Genomic DNA, 20,258 nt, shown 5'->3' with positions numbered 1-20,258 from the left:
TAGAGAACAGGGTAAGGATAAGACCTGCTGTCTTTTCCTGTTCTCTACATACTTCAGTTTGGCCATCTGGGATGATGTTTTTGGGTTGGCTGAAGATCACGCTGGTGTTTAGAAAATCTTCTGTAATTGTACAGCCTTCATGTGATTAAATTTTTAAAAGGTGCTGAGGTCTAAGTGATACCAAATGAACCATCACCAAAAAAAAAAAAAAATTGATCGTGGTGTCTGCCATTAAAAGGAAGTTATCATAGAACATGATACAATGTTTTTCAGAATTTAGTGATAGCAAGCACCAAGAAAGCCTTTGTGAGCAGACTGTAACTGATTGCTGTGCATTGGGATAGCCTGTGGTCCAGGAGGCAAACATCTAATGTGTAAATGACAATGCCTTTGAAAGCTAAACTGTGCATTCATTTGAGCTTTAATTAAACACTGTATTTGTGGAGCTTAGGAAATAATTTGAAAATTTAAAATTTAATCTTAGTTTTAAATGTCAGCATTAAACATTAGTGAAAGTCAGCATTTGTGTGTTCCTTGTATTGATCCAAGCTAAAAAAGGATGTCAGTGCAAGAGGCAGCTCTGGTACACAGTGGTCAGATCCTCCCTGTGCAGCCACGTGTGGAGCTGTGCAGCACAGAGCCCCTCAGCTCATCTGAGGCTGGGGTGGAGTTCTCCTGGTAAAAATGCCAGCTCAGGTAGGGATTGTAGCACCTCAGTAAGCTTAATGCTTACGTGTAATTTAGCAGTAAAAATACCATCAGAAAATTATTATTACAAGCAAGACAAGTTTAAACTTTTTTTTCAGATTGATTGCTGAAAATAGTATCCAGTAACAATTGTGATTTTATGGCAGATTAATGATTTTGCACTTTTGTTATGTGTATCTATATATGTGAGTGGACATACCAAAGCAGTATCCCTATCTCAGTTTATTATCAACAACACTGTTATGTGTGATTAGTATTAATGATTTCCCAATAATGCTAACATCAAATTTCTTTGCTCCTCAGCCAGTCAATGAAACATTGACTAATTTCTTATAGACTTCACAGATGAAGGAAATTTTGAAGGAAGAACTGATTCTAGTTAGCATTTGTTATCAATAGGAAACATTGATTGGGTCTCTCATTTCTCCTGCCCAAAATAATTTACAGGGTTTGTGCAAAAAAAAAAGAGAAAGTCTGTAGACTCTTGAATGGTGTACAGATCTGCAAGAGCTTGATAGAAAAGTTTGTTTCAATCTATAGTCCTTCAGTTTTAAAGGCAGTATTCCTTGTGGGTTTAAAGTGAGAAGCCAAAGCAGGCTTTAATAAAATGTATTCAAATATGGTTTTAAATATTGGGTGGCTGCCACTGCCCCATTACAAATGCAATTTAAGTCTTTCATGCATGTGAAGAAAATTGATGCAATTGTTCAGCTTACGTAACTTTTTATTGTGCTATATGGTTTTTATAAGTCCCATTAAAATAATACTGTTTATATGGCATGTATCTACTATATACTTAATAATTTATCTCTAACAGGTTATGGAAGACATTTCATTTGGAACAGAGGGTCATTTATCTGAGGTAAGTGTTTCCTAGGCAGTATAAAGTGGTGATATTGTACAGACTTTTCTTTGTCTCAATTAGAATAAATGACACTTGTTTTTATAGTGTTACCTTTGCTTAAAAATTGCTAGAAAGTGTGTGAGCACTTGGAAAAGCAGCACAATCACAACTAGAGTGGGGCCCATTCCTTTTTTTTTTTTTTTTTTTTTTTTTCATTGAAAATAATGGCATAATTTCTGAGTATTTCTGGGAGTTTATAGTTAAAACCTGTGTTAATATTTTAAACACATACCAACAACAGGATGAACACACTGGGAAAGAGAAGAACCAGTAATATTTAGCCAGCCCCACTATAGCACTGTCGTGATGCTTAGGAATAGAACTAAATCATGATGCTTAGCCTGTTTTCATGTGTGCCACTAAAAATACCTTTGAATTTATTTTTGGAGTATAAAAGCATACAAGCATATTGCAGCACAGTAATAGGAATTTCAACTAAATGAAAATACTGGATGTTTGAAATTTTTCACCATTTTCATAAATGAAAATGTATAATCTATGTATTTAAGAAAGCTAGGGTATTGAGTAACATGAGATGCATGGGCTATGAGAAAAACCTGCTTCCATACAAAAATCTGTCTACCTACAAGCGAAGAGTTGAGGTAATATATGTGTAAAGAGAGTTGCCTTGGTCCTAAGAGCTGTACTGTTTCAGTCTGGTCCATTTTTATATCAGGATGCCTTGGGTTGAGACTTGCATTGTAAGGAAATTTGGTATCCAAGCATTGTGTCCAGACAGCAAATAAATTACATGGACAAGTAACCCCCAGCTCACCTTCCATACATGCCTCCTGTCAAATACAACTGACAAGTGCTCCAAACCAGGCAAATATTAAACAAATACATATTAAAATTTAGGATGACTATTCAGATGAGGCATTTCTTTAGATTCCCACTGGGTAATCCAAAGAATGTGGAGCAGCTGGAATGCTTCAGGAAAGATAATCTAACTGCAGCACCCAGCTCATATTGTTGACTTGGTGTTCAAGGAGACTGTGATGTGAGGGCACACCTAGGATAGTCTGCTTGGCTGTGTGTGAGTTCAGCATAAATAAAAACAGGAAGCCTTGAGCATGAAGGTGAACTTTGCAGGAAATGCAAATGGCCTTTCTGATCAGTGAACTTTGCTGTGAATTACAGATAAATTGTGTGGCTGCTTGTGTCCATGCATGACATGAAATATAGGCAGTAAGCCTGTGGGATAAAGGCAGCAAAAAGTCCTACTGCCATCAGGGCAAAATACTGAGGGCAGCAGGGTTCACAGGTATAGAGGGCTGCCACTGTAGAAGAGCTTAATATCTTAGAGTCCTCAGAAGCAGAGAGATTTTTGTCCCAGGTTCTACCACACTGCCACAGTTGGATTGATGGTGGCTTGTAGAGAGCTTTCCATAAGGCTCTGTGAAAGTGTCAGCAGCCTGTACCATGTCAAGGTTTTGCCTAAATGTACCTTTGGTGCTCTGGTCCCCTAATGTGCACAGGTCAGTCTCCCTGCTGCTGCAGAAGAGCACCCAGTCATTCCAGACTGTTGCATCTTAGTGACTTGGAAGTAGAGATGGGAATGAACAATACTAGGAACCACCTATAAATGAAACCCAGCTATACTGACTCCTTGCACAGCAGGGTGTGGACACAGGAACACAGTTTGGTACTTCTGTTTCTTTTTCCAAGTCCTGACCCACTGTGAGTTTTTATTGGTAAGTCGGTAAATAGCCTCATCCTACCACAGCAGGAGCTGGAATTGTCCCAGTATAATTAAATGAGCCAGTGCAGTAGTGTGCTCTCATTTTAGAAAGTCTGCAATTAGGGAAGATCTTCAGTCTAGTAGGAATGAGAACAGGAAGACTGCTGTCAGGCCACAGCAGGGTGCTGGAAAGCAGTGAAAACTCTATTCCTGCAGAGATGCTTTTCCAGGGACACTCCTCTGTAGCTGTAATGGAAGATACATGAAGGAAGGATTGCCAATGTCAGACTGTAATTCTGATGAGTCATTTAATACTCCCATGTGGAGAAGGAAAGGGGATCAGTGCAAGCAAAGGGAGTGTGGGAAAAGTGTGTGATGGTGGGAAAGAGGTAGGTCACAGCTGGCTGGAAGGTTTTATGCCTAAATTGTTGCATATGAGAAAGTGGGGAAATGTCATAGTGCTGAAGTCTCCTAAATATATGTAACCATGCTGATGGAACGAGCAAGAAGTCTGGAAGTGGAAGGTGATAAGAGCAAAGGTAATTGGGAAACAACCTTGATCCCTCTTCTGGGAAAAGTTAGATAGCTACCTCCATGAAGGAAAAGCTCATCTTAACAAAATCAGGGAAGCAACAGGGGCATTTCTGTGGGACAAAGTCTGTAGGAGGAGGAATCAGCAGATATTCTTTGATACTGTCCAGAAGACATCAGGTTTATAGTACAGCACTATCTTCTTTTGGTGCAGAAAAGTGCAAACACAGACACATACCTACATACATACATGCATATCTATGTCAGCAGTTTTTCAGTGGTTCAAAAGTTTTGATAAGGAAAGGACAAAAGTGTTTGAAGAATGAGCCTAGAAGGGTACTTACTGCATGGTGTAAGGGTGAAGCAGCAAGACCCTGAGCACACTAAGCTATATTACACAGAAGACATGTGAAATGGCAAGGGAGTTCAGGGATATGTTGGATGCAAGGGAAAGGTGAAAGAAAGCATGTGTGTCTTCTAATAGGAAAGGTGAATGAGAAAATAAATGAGATCAGAATTTTTTTTTCTTCCTCATTCTCTGTGCTTTTGGTCTTTCTAAAGATTATAAACTACCTCCAATTATGTAGTGGTCCTAGTATTCACTACAAGGTAGCAAGAGACAAATGCAGTAAAAGATCCAAAGGCAAATGAGATGTACTCAAGTCAGGCTAGACTCGTGAAATTTCTCCTGAGCACATAGGAGCCAAGAAAAACAATCTCCAAACCATTAACAAGCTCCTTTGAAAACTCCTAGAGGAAGCTTGAAGTCCCAAGGGATCAGTAAAGGCAGACTTTGTGTTTGCCTTTAAAAAGGAGGTAGGCCAGGAGTTTATGTGCCAGTCAACATAATTTCAATTAGGATTAGAGTTCCAAATGGTCTTGATAGATTGAAAGAATAGTCTGAAATCAATAAGAAGGGATATGTTGAAAGACAGGTGCAAATTACATTTGAGGGAGAAAAAGAGTCGGACTTATGTATACAGATGGTAAATAGCAGCTGAGTTGACAATACTGCAGAAGAAGAATCTAGGTTTATAGTGGACTACAAATATAGTGGGATTCATTACCTTCATTGTGTTGGAAGAAAGGGCAAATGTCATTTGCAGCCTCATTACTGGGAATGTCAGTTGTAAGACAGAAATAATTACTGTGCTTAGCTGAGAATGCCAAAGCCTCCAGAGGACTATGGCTTTAGTCTGGACACCTCCAGCTATGGAAGACAGGAACATGGTGAAGAAAAGAAGGAAAGGAATACAAATAAAAGGTATAGAAATCCTAATCTGGTTGATAGTCAAAGTCTTCAACCACATAAAACATGATATATAGGAGAACTGTTAGTTATCATTATGTGCTGTGTAAGGGTAAAACTGAATGTAACCATCTTGGTTTGTAGCCAGAAGAAAACCTGCTCACTGCAAGGGCACTTTAGCCCTGGGGCAGTCTGTGCCCTGCAGCCAGAGCCACCAGATCCTGTGCCAGCTGGTGAGAGCCATGCATGCAGACACCAGCTCAGGACAGTCACAGCAGGACACGCTGCAAGTGACAGAGCAGGCTCTGGGGGTCCCTGGCCGCTTCCTGGGCAGCCTTGCCATGATGGTGCTGGTCATGAGCAACATGCATTGTTCTCAGTGGCCTTCCTCATCTGCAGCAGCTGCCCAGGACAGTGCACATGAGGCAGGAAATCTGGGATGCAAAGGAGGAACAAATTCCTTTGTTTGTGCCTCCCCTGCACTGTGGTCACCTCATGGCCGTGCAGCTCATTTATCTCAGGGCATGTGCACCTAGCCTGCATATGACTGAAGCATCTGCTCAAGCAGGACAAGTATGGATAGTTGCATTTTGTTTCTAGTAATTATTTAAGATATATTGTGGCCCAACATTCTGGAGTTTCAAGTGCTGACAATTGCCATTAACTTCTGCAAGGGTTGAGAGTAAACATGCAGCACTTCTGTAGATAACTGTTCTAAACCTTGTGCCATAATGTGAAGTACCTGCCTGCAAGGGCAACATTTTTTAGTTGTTATTGACATTACTTTGAGTTATTTTAACTGTTATAAGGGAGGGAATGTTTAGAGCAGGTAAAAGAAATCTGGCTTTGACTCTGCAGAAGGTGTTCTAAAGCTTCTATTTTATTTGATTATGATATTGCTGCTTGGAAGATAGTCAATGCCCTTTTACAAAAGTTCCTCTATAGGAAGAACGAATTTTAAGGATATATCTGGGAATACTCCTTCTCAGCACAACCACCAAAGACTCTAATATAGACTCTAATCCCAAATAGAATTACATTAATGTAGCTGCTACCATACCAATTCTTCTATATAAAATTACTAAACTAGGTGGAAGAGCATAGGAGGTGTTTGCACTGGAAAAGCTGATCAAACATTTTCCTCAAGTAATGCTGTCAAGGAGCTGTTGCTCATAGGTGGCTATAATTACTTGTAAAAGGGTAAAACAAAATGCAGAAGATGAAAGTGAAAACCATTGCCTCTGCTCTTGATGCAATATGCTGATGTTATAGCAGTGCATTAGCTGGAATGTTGTCTATTTTTACTATTTCTTGCATCAGACTTTCACATCTTTGGGAAAGAATGAGAATTTCTACTTTGAGAAGCTGGAAAAATTGCACCTTAAAAAGTAAATCGCACCCATATTTGTGCTGCTTTCACCTGCTTAAGGATTTAGACGGGAAAAAAAAAATCCCAGCCAGCTGCATTTCCTGTTCACAGAAAAATCCATAAAGCAATATTGCATTTCAGCTCTCTCCTGACTCCTGCAATCTCTCACAGCTGCTTCCTAAAAATGCCATTAGAGCAAAAATAACCAAAGTCTTCAGACTTACAGCATCTTGTAGCATTGACATAACCTACAAGCTTGGATGAGTTGTATTTTATGAATAAGTTGAGCTTGAGGCAGAGTCCACTTTCCTCTCAGAGATATTGTTGATCAGTGTAAAGTGCCACTTTCCAACCAGCAGCTGTTCTGAATAGTTTGTCTATCACTGACAGGGCTTTTCCTGCCTACACAGACAAATGTCATATAAAAATGCTACCAGTGATGTTACCAGGCATGAAAGTCACTAAGAGAAATCTTTTCTATCTGCTTCTCTGGACTATCAAACCTTTCTTAAATGAGGGCCTGGAGGCAGAAGCTATGGAATTGGTTGAATAGTTAGAACTATTTTTATGTATTTTTGAGAGCGCTGTATGTTTCTTCCATTTTCATATTTATTTATTTATTCATATAAATTCTGGAAAAATCATTATTTATATGATGGTTCTCCTACATCTTTCACATTACACCTGCAAGTAAATTCCTGCGAGTTGATGCTTGTCTAAGGTGTTGGAGGACCTTCTCATTTCAACTAAAAAGGCAGCTGGATTGTGTAGGTGCAGAAATAATTCATTCATACACTATTATGGCTGTAATAAAGAGAAATTAAGCTGCATTATTGGGATTTAATTACTAATTAAATATAACTTCAATCTTATAGAGCTATTTTGGTTACTCTGAAGTCAACCAAAGCTACTTAGTTATAATTAAATTGCTTTCAAGTGTTTAAAGACCTAAACAAGTTTGATTTGAATTTTACACTCTCAGATTTCCCTGCCTTCCCATATTGTTGTTATAGTTGGTTACATTTGCCTAATATTTATTGTTTCTTTACCTTAATTTCCAAAGTAAACAAGATTTTTGTTATATTTTTAGGTAGTGCACTATGTACCCAAAATGTGATCATTCAGGAAGAATATCCTGCATTTTTTCATGTGCAGAGCTTTCTCTACATGCTCATAATTTTAGTTGTGCTTTCAGAGTACTTGTTTGGTTTCTTTTCAATTTACTGATTTGTTTAGCCTGAGCCCTACATTTTCTTGGACAACTGTCACCTGTTCTTGCATGCATGTCACAGAATGACTCCCTAAGAGCTTTCCTCTGGTGCAAATGGCCTGGGTTGTCCCACTCTATAACAGCACATGGAGTCCTGCTGGTATGCTGAATAATAATGGAAAAATCTTTCCTCATCTTCTGTCACTGGTCTTCAGAAAAAGACATTCCTAGTTGCTGCAAGAAGAATGTTTATTTTCTTCTCCCATATTCTCACTTTAAAAACAGTGGGTTTTTTCGCATCCATACATTCTGTAGAGTGCTGCTGTAGGTTCTCAGGTTTGGTGATGCCTGGAAGTGGCAGCTCTGGTCCTGTGCACAGAGCCAGGGACTCTGCCCTTGTGCTCCTCTGTGTCTGAGCTGCAGGGGTTTGCAACACAACCTCTTAACCAACCTACCCATCCAGGGGTGGAACTGTAGCTGGTCCCAGTGGGATCTGCTAGATAGCCATGTCTGGGAAAGACCCAGGAGAAGCAGCAAGGTAAAGCTCTGTGCCATAGCAGAGAATGTGCCAGCAAGCAGAGCTCTTCTGGCATTTGGCTCTGTGTATGCCATGTACTGTGTGATACAAAGTGAAGGGAAAGCACACAAATGAGATCTGGTAAATGTGTTCACCAAAACTCAAATTGTTTCACAATGGGCAGCATTCCAAAAAGTATTAGCATGATTTCTTTGGAAGGCCTTTGACTGAAGGTTTGATTTCTCTTAAACAACCACTCATGTCTTATAGCCACAGATAAGTGCAAAGGACCCCAAGTACTTTTTTCTTTGGGGAGAAAGATTTTCTGTAGATAGGTATGGCCACATTAGAAGCTGGCTTTATTAACGAGTGCACAGACTAGGTCTAGTGACAATCCAGTTTTCTGGATTCCAGCTGATGAATTACTTTTTTTTTTTTAACATGAAGTTCATCTTGGCACCATAATATTTTTTTACAAATAACCCCTGTCATCACTGCAGACAGCACTATGGTGCCATGGGAGGGAGAGGAAAAGCTTGTCTCAGAGCTGTGCAAATTGATTGATTTTTTTTTCCTCTCTTCTCATATTTACTGCTTATTTGGGTCATTTCTCAAAGAACTACTCAATGCAAAATATAAAAAATAGCAATTACCCTTGTGCAATGTATCTGAAAAAACTTATGAGAAGGACTTTGAAGCTGGTTTAAAATACTCAGTTTAAAATAGGCAAAGTATTTGCCTGTGTAAGTTCTAAGTAGAGAAGCATTCTTTTCAAAAATTTGTTCTTGTTTCACGATAACTCAGTAAAAATGTACAGTTTCATCTTGTGATCTCAAAGACGTTGATGCATTTTCTTTGATTGCTTGAGCAAAGTCCCCAAGTACTCTAACGAGATTTTTCTTCAAAAATATAAGTACATTTTATGTGTATAAGAGTTACAAAAATGTTGCTGCTGGAAATATCTAGATGACCTGAAAGTGTAAATCATATTTACATGAACAACTTGAAATGTGGGTGCCTTAATGGGTAACCACCAAGCAGGAGACTTCCCTCCCCTGCTGTGATGAGACAACAGGGGGGAAGGACAGCCGTTCAGAGTACTTGTGTTCACACCCCTTGAATCATCTGCTGAAAGTGAGATTGTGACTTTTTTTCTGCTGGGAAGAAGATTGAGACCACAGGCTCATTCCAATTCATATTAACCACCAATTTATTATATAGGAACAGCTTTTTGCCTCTCTAATGGGAATTTGCTTTTAGGCAATGTCTTTGCACTGCAAAGTATCATATCCCCTTACTAATATTTTATTTTCCCTTTAATTTGATGCAAATTTGATGTAGAAAAGTGCAGTCAGCAGCAAATATGCTTTCCTTTATTTTTCAACTTTCTGCAGGAGTTCTTCATATTTTCTGCAGAGTTGGGAGAAAAATGTGAAGCAATAAGTGAGAAACTGGTGCATCTGGAAGATCAATTGCAAAGTTCCGCCTGCAGAGTTGATGAAGGAGTTCTTCATATCCTTTTGACTATAGCTATAGATACAAATCAATCTCTGTAAGTATGCACATGAGATACTTGCCTTTCAGATTCACATGGAATGCTAGTTCTTAGTGTAGGTTAGATACATTAAGAATTGGAGAAATTATTGTCTCGCTGAAATGGGCATTTTTGTGTAGTAAGTTTTCCTATAGTGCATTTTCATTGTGGTCTGATCCAGCTTTAATGGATTTAAACAGAAAATAGTTCTTTGTAAATTAAGATTGGGCACTGGAAAGCCTTTCTTTTACTGTTAAAATCCTTCTTGTTTGTAATGCTCATATAAATACCTAGTGCTGCAAAGGCTGCGTAGATAGGAGTGTTCATGCACCTGCATTTCCCAACATGATTTAGCTGAATTAGGTGCTACATTATTGACTCAGATTGTGCATATTGTCACCTGTATTTTGGTTTTTTTTTTTCTTTTTTTTTTAAAAATGGGCAACAGGTGCATCGTGTGGCATCCCACACATTTTAATCTGCCTCTAACACTCCAATGCAAGTAACCAGATGAGATATTATCCTATGCACACTTATCTTTTTCTGTACTTTATCTGTCAGTTTCTCTGAAGATTGCTTATCTTTTATGAGGAATTGTTTGGCCATTTTTCAAAATTTAAGAGCACTTTTTTTTTTTTTTCATTTGTGGCTTTCATAGGAAAAGCTTTCATAAAAGAGATTTTGTTCTTCTAAGAAAGGGTAAAGAAAGTAAGAACCAGTGGAGCTGAAGAAGATGAGAGTACTGAACTGGTTAGGTTTTAGTAGAGAAGAGGTGGCAGTCAAGAGGATCATGAAGAAAAATAGATATGTTCAAGGTGCAGAGATTAGCAGAGGAGCCCTTGGAGACATCTGAAGGTGAGTAGGGGTAATGATTGTGCAGAAAGGATTCAGTTCTTGCTAAGAGAAGGTGGACAGTTCTGCAGAGGATAATTTAGAGAAAGGGGAATAAAGAGGGTGTGGATATACCACCGTGTTTTAAGTAATTTGGCATCTATTGCAAGTCGTTGCAAAATTCCTATTCTGGAAACTTGGTTTCTTTAAAGGTAACAGAAGGATACAGTGCAATGGGCAGAGGGAAGGAAGAAGGGTGCTGGGAGAAGGGGATTTGTATTGGAGGAGAGAAATCCAGTCACTAGTTTGTCACTACTTCAAATGTTTCTTTTCTAAGCATTTCCATATGCACACAATATACAGAAAGATTATTCAGCATTCTTTTTTATTATATTTGCAGTGTTCATGCTTGGTTGCAGTTGTGTTTCCCCACTGCATTCTTTTCAGAGCTGTGTGGACATGTCTTGTGTGTGTGTTTGTGCAGAGCATCCAATTGGAAGTGAAATAAGCTAGAAAAGTGCATTTTTGGTTCCAGAAGATAATACACTACATATATGTGAAATAATAGTGTTTCTTATGTTCTATGGAGTGTGCCTATTTCTTCACAGCTGTTGGCACTGCAAGAGTAAGTTCAAAAAATAAAATTACTAATTGGAAATTTCAGAAGAGTTGTAGATTAATCTCATTTTAAGCCACAGTTTTCTGATAGAGATCTGACTTCCTCTATCAGTGAAATTCAGCTCATGTTATCTAAATACAGAAATGCACAGTGTGTGATATCCTGGTCCTAGAAAGACCATTAGTCACAAAATATGAAACCATGTTTAAAACATAGGGACATACAAAGAAGCAGTTCAGCAATTCAGCTACCCTTCATTAACATTCAGCTGCTATTTCAGAGGTAGGCCAGGTCAATGTGCATAAAATGTTACCATCTGGTACGTGTAATCACTGTGCTGTACTTCAAAAAGGAATGAGAAAAATAGCTACCACAGTGCTACAGACCTGTAGATTTTTTTTAATATATACATAAAGACTGCTCAGTGCCTATAAAATTACCTTTCACTCATTGGTAGCTTGCCTGTATTGCAGGAACTAGCACTAAGATAAGAGACAACAATTAGGCTCAGTAGTAAAATTTATTTAATAGATGTATCTGTTGTTTTCATGGTAATATCTTTGATTGTAGATAAAACAATTTCCTATCACAGATACTGGACAATCATGTAGTCTTCATTAAAAATCTGTAGAACTCTGAGAGCAGGAGCTTAAAGACCTGAAATAGTAAAGAAAGCAGGATAGATTTTTCCAAGTCCATTCACTGGTTATTTTCACCCTTCCCATGCCCCTCCCAAAAAAGTGCCTTACACATAAATGTTACAAAATGTATTAGATCAAAAATGTAACTGAGGGATGCACAGATGCAAATTAGTCCTGTGGTCCGGTTATTAAAAGACTTCCAAAGACTCCACTGAGAAAAATAAATTCCTGATGCTCTCAAGCCATTGCCAATGTTTAATGTGTGTCATAGCTTTGATTAATAATTAAGTTTGTATTAGAAGAAAAAAAAAAACAGATGTCATTGTTTTTCATTCTATGTTTTGATGGCATAGCACACTTAAATCAACCATGCTGTTCATCATAAGTGCCAGCACGACCTGAAAAAAGGAGAAATCCTGTGATGTTTCTTGGCCCTGAGTATGAGATTTCTTGGCCCCTGTGAGATTTCTTGGCACAGACTCACTTGCAATTCTAATTTATTGTTGAACTGCCCTTCTATATAAAAAGCATCAAACAACAGGGACATGGGACTGGATGTTGGAATTCTCTGTAGCACTATGACATATTTGCTAAATTCCATGCAGTATAACCAAATAAACCTACCAAATATTCAATTATGGCTAATCATTAATAAGTGTATGAAAACAGTCCACATCATTAACTGGAAAAACCAAAGGATGAGAGGTGACTCATTATGGTGTCTGCAGAGCTGATGAGAGGTGCCACTTTCCTGACAGTAAAGGCCTAGAATTTCCACTAAAATTAAATGGAGCCTATATTGCAATTTCACAGTCATTTTTTTGTTCTTAATTAGTACTTACATTTTGATAGACAATTTGAATGCATGTAATAGTTCCTCTTGGTGGAAATGCTTTGTTGGAAGAAAGCCTGGCTGTAGTATTATTACAAAAACAATCTTTCCTTACCCTAAAATGGGCATTTCAATCGGTTATTTTGAAAGCAGAATTTTGTGCCTGAACGTTCATTAAATGTCACAGGTCACTTTGCTCACCTTCCACCTTTACCCTGCAGCAGGCTCCCATACAAGTCTTGTTCTACACCAGAGCAGGTTTTCAAACAGATCAAGTAAAATTTAGCTCTTTCTGTAGTTTAGTGAGGAATCTCACTCTGGGTGAACCTGTAAGAGATTTTAGGATCCTCCGAGTCAGAAGTGGCAATGGCACCTTTTTGATTTTATTTTAGATGACATGATGGTGAGCCCTTCCACTGTGTGTCACACAGACACCAGGTTCCACTTGTACAGTTTATGCTATACAGAGGTAGGTCAGTTTTTTTTTCACCCAGGTGCTGCAACTTCTTTGCCTTCCATTTTCTGCTGAAACAAGCTGTTTAAAAGTAGCTGATATTCAAACCACTGAAGGGTTCCTTTTTTCAGTGTGTATCAGTCGTTCTGTTGCAGTTTTTTGTCTAGTAGTTTTTGGGGGAGTATTTTGGGTTTTGCATGGAAGGGGTATAATCTTAGTTTATAGAAATAACATTCATGGATGTGAAGGAGGGTGATGGTAATCAAGGAGGTAATTGAGAAAATTCCAGCTGGTTGCACTACTACAAATATCCCTGTATTTTTAAGGAGAAGTGGTGGATTTCCAAAGGCCATTTTGCTCTCTTGCTGTGACACCACACAGGCCTCATAGACAAACATAGACTTGCTTAGTGTCTTTCCTTTACCCCAAGAGTGCTCTTGAAAAAGGCCCAAAACCAAGTCATTCAAGAAACTTACTGAATTGTCTTGGCTCTTCACTGGTCCTTTGGCATGTAGCCAAACAATCAAAGAACTGTTTCATTAGAAATGACCTTTTGAGATCATCTGGTCCAACTCCCTGCTCAAGCAGGTTCACTAGGGGAGGTTGTCCAGGATATTGTCCAGTCAGATTTTGAATATTCAAAGGATGGACAATTCACTACCTGATTGTGCAGCATTGTCCAGTGTTTGACCACCTTCAAACAAACAAAAAAACCCCCAACATTTCCATGTATTCAGATCCAATTTCATATTTTGGAATTTCTCCCTGCTGCTTCTTGTTCTGTCAGTGGACAAAAAAAAATCTGAAGAGTCTGGCTCCCTCTTCTTCATTTCTGTTTTTCAGTATTTATACACAGCAGTAGTATCCCATGAGCCTTCTTTTCTTCAGGCTGAAGAGTCCCAGCTTTCTGGTTATTTCTGTTCTTCAAGAACTAATTTCTTCTTCAGATGTCAAAAAAATGCAGTTATTTTCCAAAATCCCATTGGTCCTTATCTCAGAGCAGTAGTAGTCCTTCATTGTCCTTCCAATGTCTTTTATCTTATAATATATACTCTTAGTTTCTAACCTTTCCTACAGGAAGGCAACTGATTGATAGTGTCTTCTTTTTGTCTCTTTTCCCTAAACATCTGGGCTGAGAGATCAGAAGCTGCATTTGAGCAAAATGATCCCATTTTTTCCAAAACTTAAGTAAGTCTCTACTGTAATTTGATCTGCTTTTTATCTGCTTGCAAATAATGGGCTCTGAGATGATGCTCAAGTTTTTCAAAGAGACAAAGTCAAATAGGTGAAAAGCTTCAAGCAAGACAATGTTTGACCTGCAGCTCTGTTGAATATGGGTTGCATTTGTGTGAATGTGGGTCGTACTTGTTCCCAAGTACTTTAATTTACTACTTATTTGACATTGTGGAGATTTTTTCTGTTTTCAGAAAACAGCAGAACCAGAAAACATTGCTAGTTGGAACTTGTTTTCACTTTTGCCTTGGATACTGGCTCAATAGTTGCAGCACTAGATAGAGAATTTAAGCATGAAGGACACATTTGTATGTGGACTCATGCAAAACTGTTTCTTTGCATTTTTAAAATGGGCAAAGCTGCTTATCCAGATATAACCTGGGTGTGGATAGAGATACCATGTTCAGCCATATACTGTATATTTGTCTTAGCCATAAAGACTCATTTGACAGTTACCTGTCTACATATGATTGTGGTGTTATTTATGAGGTTATTGGAACTTGCTGTACTTAGACTATGCAGTCATCTTTTTTTGTTGCTCCATCTTTCTGTTGGTTAACAGGTTTTTTCCTGTCTTCCTCGTTTTCTTCCATCCTTTAAGATTCCTCATCCACTGTCACTGAAACATTTCAATTTTGTTTTTTCTCTCTACCTGAAAAGAATTTTGTAACTGTCTGGGATATTACAAGTAAGAGCATTTAGTCAGAGACTACACATCAGAATTAATTAAACTTCAGAAGGTTTATGGTATTCATGGACTGAAGAATTTATGTTTACCCATTAGGTTTTCAGCAGAGCCTCATGATTAAGTTGCAGAGGGGTGGAGAATCCAGGACTTAGAAGAGGATAATATTTCTTACTTCAGAGAAGATGCAAAGCATAATTAATTTGTCCTTGTACAGTGCTTTGTGATCCTGGGATAGGAGAAGCTTTGTATGTACTGCTACTACTCATAATCAGCGACAGAAGCCCTTTAGATTAACAGAGCTGTCCAGAAATTAGAAATATGCATGAACATATTAAGAGCAAAACATCATAGCAAATGCATGTAAATACACAGAGATTAAATTTTGAGGAATTGGTAACAGAATCAAAAGCAGCCAAGACTTTGCAAAGACATAATATGGCTGCCTGAAAGAGCCTTGGTTGGAATACCTTTGCCATGGTCCAGTCACAATTTTTCAAAAGCAGCAGTTTAGATTTTGCAGTCACATAACCCAAGGCCATCTTTTTTTCTTGACTTTGCATTTACGTTGAGGTCAAGTAAAAAAACATTTCCTAATGTATGAGCTCTGCAAAGGATGAAGACTGTGCTTGTGTGTTACCCTTTCTGTGTTTTGTACTTTGGAAACTGTTGTTTCAGTGTCATCCTGTTTCACTTCCCTTGAAGTGAGGTTCTGGTATAATTTGTTGATATACTGTGAGAAATGAACCATTTTCTGTCTTTTGGGGTCTTTGCCCTTCAGCCATACCTGTCCAGGAGGTCTCAGTGGGGATGGGATGGGCCCTAGGGTTTGTTCATAGACTTGGTCACTGATTTACCATTTCATCAGGATCTGACTTGCTTCTGCTTGCTTTCTTTTCCACATGGAGTAAGCTATAGAATAGAGGATAAAATCGGTTGTCTCACTGACTTCTTCCAGCAATGGATAGTGTTGCTGATTTAAGATCATCAGCAGAAAGGCCAGTATATTGGTAGTACAAACTTATTCCTAGTCATAGCACATCAAGCCATACTGCCAAGGAAGCCTAGCCAGTTAAAGGCTTGGGCATGTGTCAATAGTTGCTACTCTCTCTATGAATGTCCTACCTTCATCTGCCAGGCTGTCCCCTCCTGCACCCCTTGGTGCCACCACCTGACACCCTCCCTCTTGTCATTGTGGATGGAGCTGGGGAAGGAGGGAGGTGGAAGGTCTCTTTCAGAGCCATTAACCATCAGTTTCTTGCTGAATTCATTGCAGGAACCCTGAACTAGACAGAGGAAAATAAAATGTGGAAAACTCTTTCTTAACCAAATGAAGCATTTTGTAGTAATTATTGGAACACTTTTCAGGTAGCCTTCTTCCTTTCAGTGCACAACAGTACAATGCTGTTACTGCCCTCTTTGCTTTTCAACTTGTTCAAAGCATTCCCTGTGGAGTCTTGTATAGCTTTATATTTGTGTGTTCTGCACTATAATTATGATGATAATTTAGCTAACATGTGAGATCTCTGGAGGTAAGAGTAGCAGAAACACTTTTTCTTCTATGAGCTAATTTTGCTCCTTACCTAGATTGCCCCCCCACCTTGCATAGCACATGTTGAGCTCACACAAGCTGTGGTCACTTGGCATTTGTTTCAGACTGCTCCTGCTGCTTTCACCTGGGATCTGATCCACCCAGGTCTGTGTCTCTGGCATAAAAGCCCACCCTCCATCCATCAGGGAACTCACACCTAGAGCTGCTGCCTTCATGGTACTCAATATTTTTTGTCTCTCTCCTTCCTTCCTTGAACAGTATCCCACATCCCCCTTTTTTAAACTGCTAAATAATGCTACTTGAGAACTTGAGTTTGCCTGCATTTTTCTTTTGCTAGCAAGTGTGAGAAATTTATTAATATTTAATCCAAACAATTTGGAAGAAGTTGAAGCTACAATTAGATAGCCATGGCCATCTGTTGTGAACAGCAGAACAAGAATGTACTTAATAACTTGGAAAGAGAAAAGGGACTGCCAATCACCTATAGATTATTCCTTAATAAAGCTTTCACAGTCTCTGCAGAGGGAGATCCAGGTGGTGAAAGAGACACTCCAGACCGTGCTGGTGCAACTTCAGTCAGCCAAGGAGGCAGGAGAAGAAAAGGCTGGAGACTTCCTCTGTGACAGCTGGTGTCCAGGAAAACAAGACTTGAAGGAATAATGAGCAGAAAGAGCTGGTAGGATGACATTAATTCACAAAGGGCTGCTTTTAGTAACTGAATACTGTTTTACTAAGCCTCAGGGATCTCTTCTCTCCCCTGCATAACTAATAACTAAATCAATTATGGAGAAACAGAGCCTGGAGGTCTATCATCAGAAGTATGCTACACAGCCTCACATGTTTTGGCACAGATTGGGAAACAGCTTTCAGAGCAGAGCAGCTCCCGTAAATGTGTAGATTACAAATTGATACATTTCAAATGAGTCTGCAATGTTGCCTTTAATATTAGTGAAGTGTTCTCCTTGAAGGCTCATAAACACTGTCTTCCTCTACTCATTTTTTCCCCCTGATTTAAAAATGCAGCATTAAAGCTGGAACATCTAGTATTTCTTGGAAAATAGCTCTAAGAATAATAACTTTCTTTCTCCCCTCTTTGGCTTTAACAGCTTTCTTACACTGAATGTATTTTCACATTCCTGCCAATAATTAAATCAATAGGGTGAAATTCAAGCTAACCATGTTCTTTCAACTGAAATTTGGACCTCATTTTCTCTGTGGTATTAAGCACAGTGGAGTTAACTAACAGCAGCCCCTATAGGAGTAGTTTAACTCAATTTATTTAGGTATTATTGTAAACTTTCTTTAGTATTTCAGGGGTTGTAAAGCAAAAAAAAAATCCTACGTTGGTGATTGGTGTTTATATTTTAAAAGAATTATTGTATAAACAATAAGTCATTAAAGACTCATTGTAAATATTACTACCATTACTTTGATTTTCCTTGTAAGCTTCAGAAGGAATGCAGATTTTTCTGCAAGACACATATGTCGATATGTACACATGCATAGTTAACATATATTTTGATAGGAAATAAAAGCAGTACTTAACTGAAGCCAACTGGATAATTGTTCAAAAGAATTAATGTCTTCAAAAATTCATGTGTAATTCTACTTTGATACCAGTATATCTCTGATACCATAAAAAATTCTGTTGCAGAGGGAGAATTTTTAAAAAAAAAAATCTTAATTTTTAAAAAATGCAATAGAACATGTCTTGCAACTCAGTACTGTACTTTTTTGATAGTGTTTTTCTGACCTTTTTAGAATTACTCTTCTACATCAATTACTCATTTTATAGCCATGTTGTGTTTTTGCAAATTCTGAAGGTCCTTGGACCACTTTTCCACTAAGATCCTGTTCGTTTTTGTGTGTTTTAATGCTAGTTGAAACTTCTACCTCAGTGTTAAGTACAGAAGGAGGGAGGAAAAAAGGTGCCAAGCAGCTCAGACATACAACAGAATTATAATTGCCTCCAGGAGCATATGGTTGTCAAACCAGGGCAGCAGAGCTCAGGTGGTTTCTGTACTCATCAGATCCTCAGGGTTGAATTACAACCCTGTAATTCAGAACATGGTTGACTTTTCTCATTGAGCAATATACAGGCCAGCATCCACATTGTGGTAAAGACTCTTGGAGCTCCAGCTTGCATGAACTCTGCTACTCAGTTCCCTAATGGAGATCTCTTGCTGTCCTGCTTGGCAAGTTTATCTCTCCACGTCCCTGTTCAACACCTACCTCCCCACCATAGCTGTGGCACTTTCTGAAGCTCCCCTGAGCAGATGGACAAGGTGTTTGCCTCCAGCTCAAAGCAGGAGACAAGTGCAGGAGGCACCTTGACATTCAGCCCACAGCAGAAATCACTCATGGAAACCCACATGAGTTCAGGCAAACAAGAAAGAGAGCACACTGACAAGATACAGCTCTTAAAGCTGTTTTTTTAACACCCATAAAAGCTCCCTGGGGTTCAATACCACAGAGGGCCAAGGTACTGCATTTCCAGCAAGAAGCATTTATACAGGACCATGAGGACAGTCCAGAGATGAGGCCAGTACACTGAACTAACACTGCATGACACCCTACTCTCCCATCCTGCAGAGTTTTGTCCTCTGAATACTTAGTGCCTGCAGTGTAAAGAGCTGTTGGGCCCTAGAAGTGCCTTAGAGCCAGGATCAGCTGTAGCTGAACCACCACGTCTGCCCCTTGCAGCAGCAAGGGCTCAACAACAGGAATAGCACCCAACCATCACAGGGGCAGGAGAACAGCACCCTCATTCCCACTAGAAAGGTTTCTTGAAGACATTCCCATTCAATTAAAAATTGTGTGGCTTTTGTGTTTCAAAGCTTCAGAGCATCACTGCATTTTTAATAAAAACTCAACTTAGGCAACCACTCTAATAAGACACTGAATTTCTAAGAAGAAGGGAAACTGAATCAGTCATCATTCATGTTATGTTTGTATCTGTTAACATCTATTTTATATGTAACTACTACTACTTCTTTAATTTATTGTTCCATTAACTTCACTGCTTGTTGTTGGAAGTTAGAGCCAGTAACTATCCCTTTTCTCAGACACATTTGATAATAAGCATTCTTTAAAAAAAGGTATACTATGCAATGTATCAACTGCCTTTTATCTGTGAATAGAAAACTTTCAAATAAAGAGAAGTATGTTTTTAACTAACACAATGTCTGTTTGCATTCTGTGCAGTGTACAACATTTCAGAAATTTCATCGTGGGGAGTGGAGGAGAGGAAAGGAGAAAGAAACCATGTGTGTGACTATTATTGTGCTGCTGACAGCAGTAATTCGTTCCTGGGCTAGTCTGTTGTGCCTTTTGAAAACAGCCTAAAGACACATTCAAGACTAAAATCTGATAGCAACATGTAGCTCTTTTCAGTAAGAGAGGGAGAAATAACTATCACACAGTGAACTGTACAGACAGATAAAACCTGCACTTGGGTCCCAGCTTGACTCAGTCTTGCTGTGCAGCTGAATCCTGCCTGCCCTCTCTCAGTTCCTCACCCATGGATCAGAGCTGAAGGACAAGCAGTGAGACTGTGCCCACAGCAATATCTGAGGTCAAACTTTTGCTTCTACACACATTTATTGCCGTGATGAGAGGTAGGAGAGTATGTGTGGTGTCCCAAAGACCAGCTTCATACATCCTTGCTACAATTCCCAGTTCTGGGCAGACTGCTCTCCCACCACTTGC

General features: G+C 38.9%; 1 protein-coding gene across 1 annotated transcript in view; it reads left to right on the top strand.

Moving 5' to 3' along the window:
- Positions 1-19,703, top strand: part of DISC1 (DISC1 scaffold protein) — a 182,593-nt gene extending 162,890 nt beyond the window's left edge. The window contains 4 exon segments of the mRNA XM_056487127.1: positions 1,526-1,570; positions 9,564-9,674; positions 17,055-17,159; positions 17,161-19,703. Coding sequence (XP_056343102.1) covers positions 1,526-1,570; positions 9,564-9,674; positions 17,055-17,159; positions 17,161-17,202 — 303 coding nt within the window. The 3' untranslated portion in view covers positions 17,203-19,703.
- Positions 19,704-20,258: the final 555 nt, after the last annotated feature.

This window comes from Oenanthe melanoleuca, chromosome 3 (genome assembly GCF_029582105.1).
Source record: "Oenanthe melanoleuca isolate GR-GAL-2019-014 chromosome 3, OMel1.0, whole genome shotgun sequence".
NCBI classification, from domain to species: Eukaryota; Metazoa; Chordata; class Aves; order Passeriformes; family Muscicapidae; genus Oenanthe; species Oenanthe melanoleuca.
The sequence above is the reverse complement of the archived record's forward strand: the minus strand, read 5'-3'. Positions and strand labels throughout refer to the sequence as shown.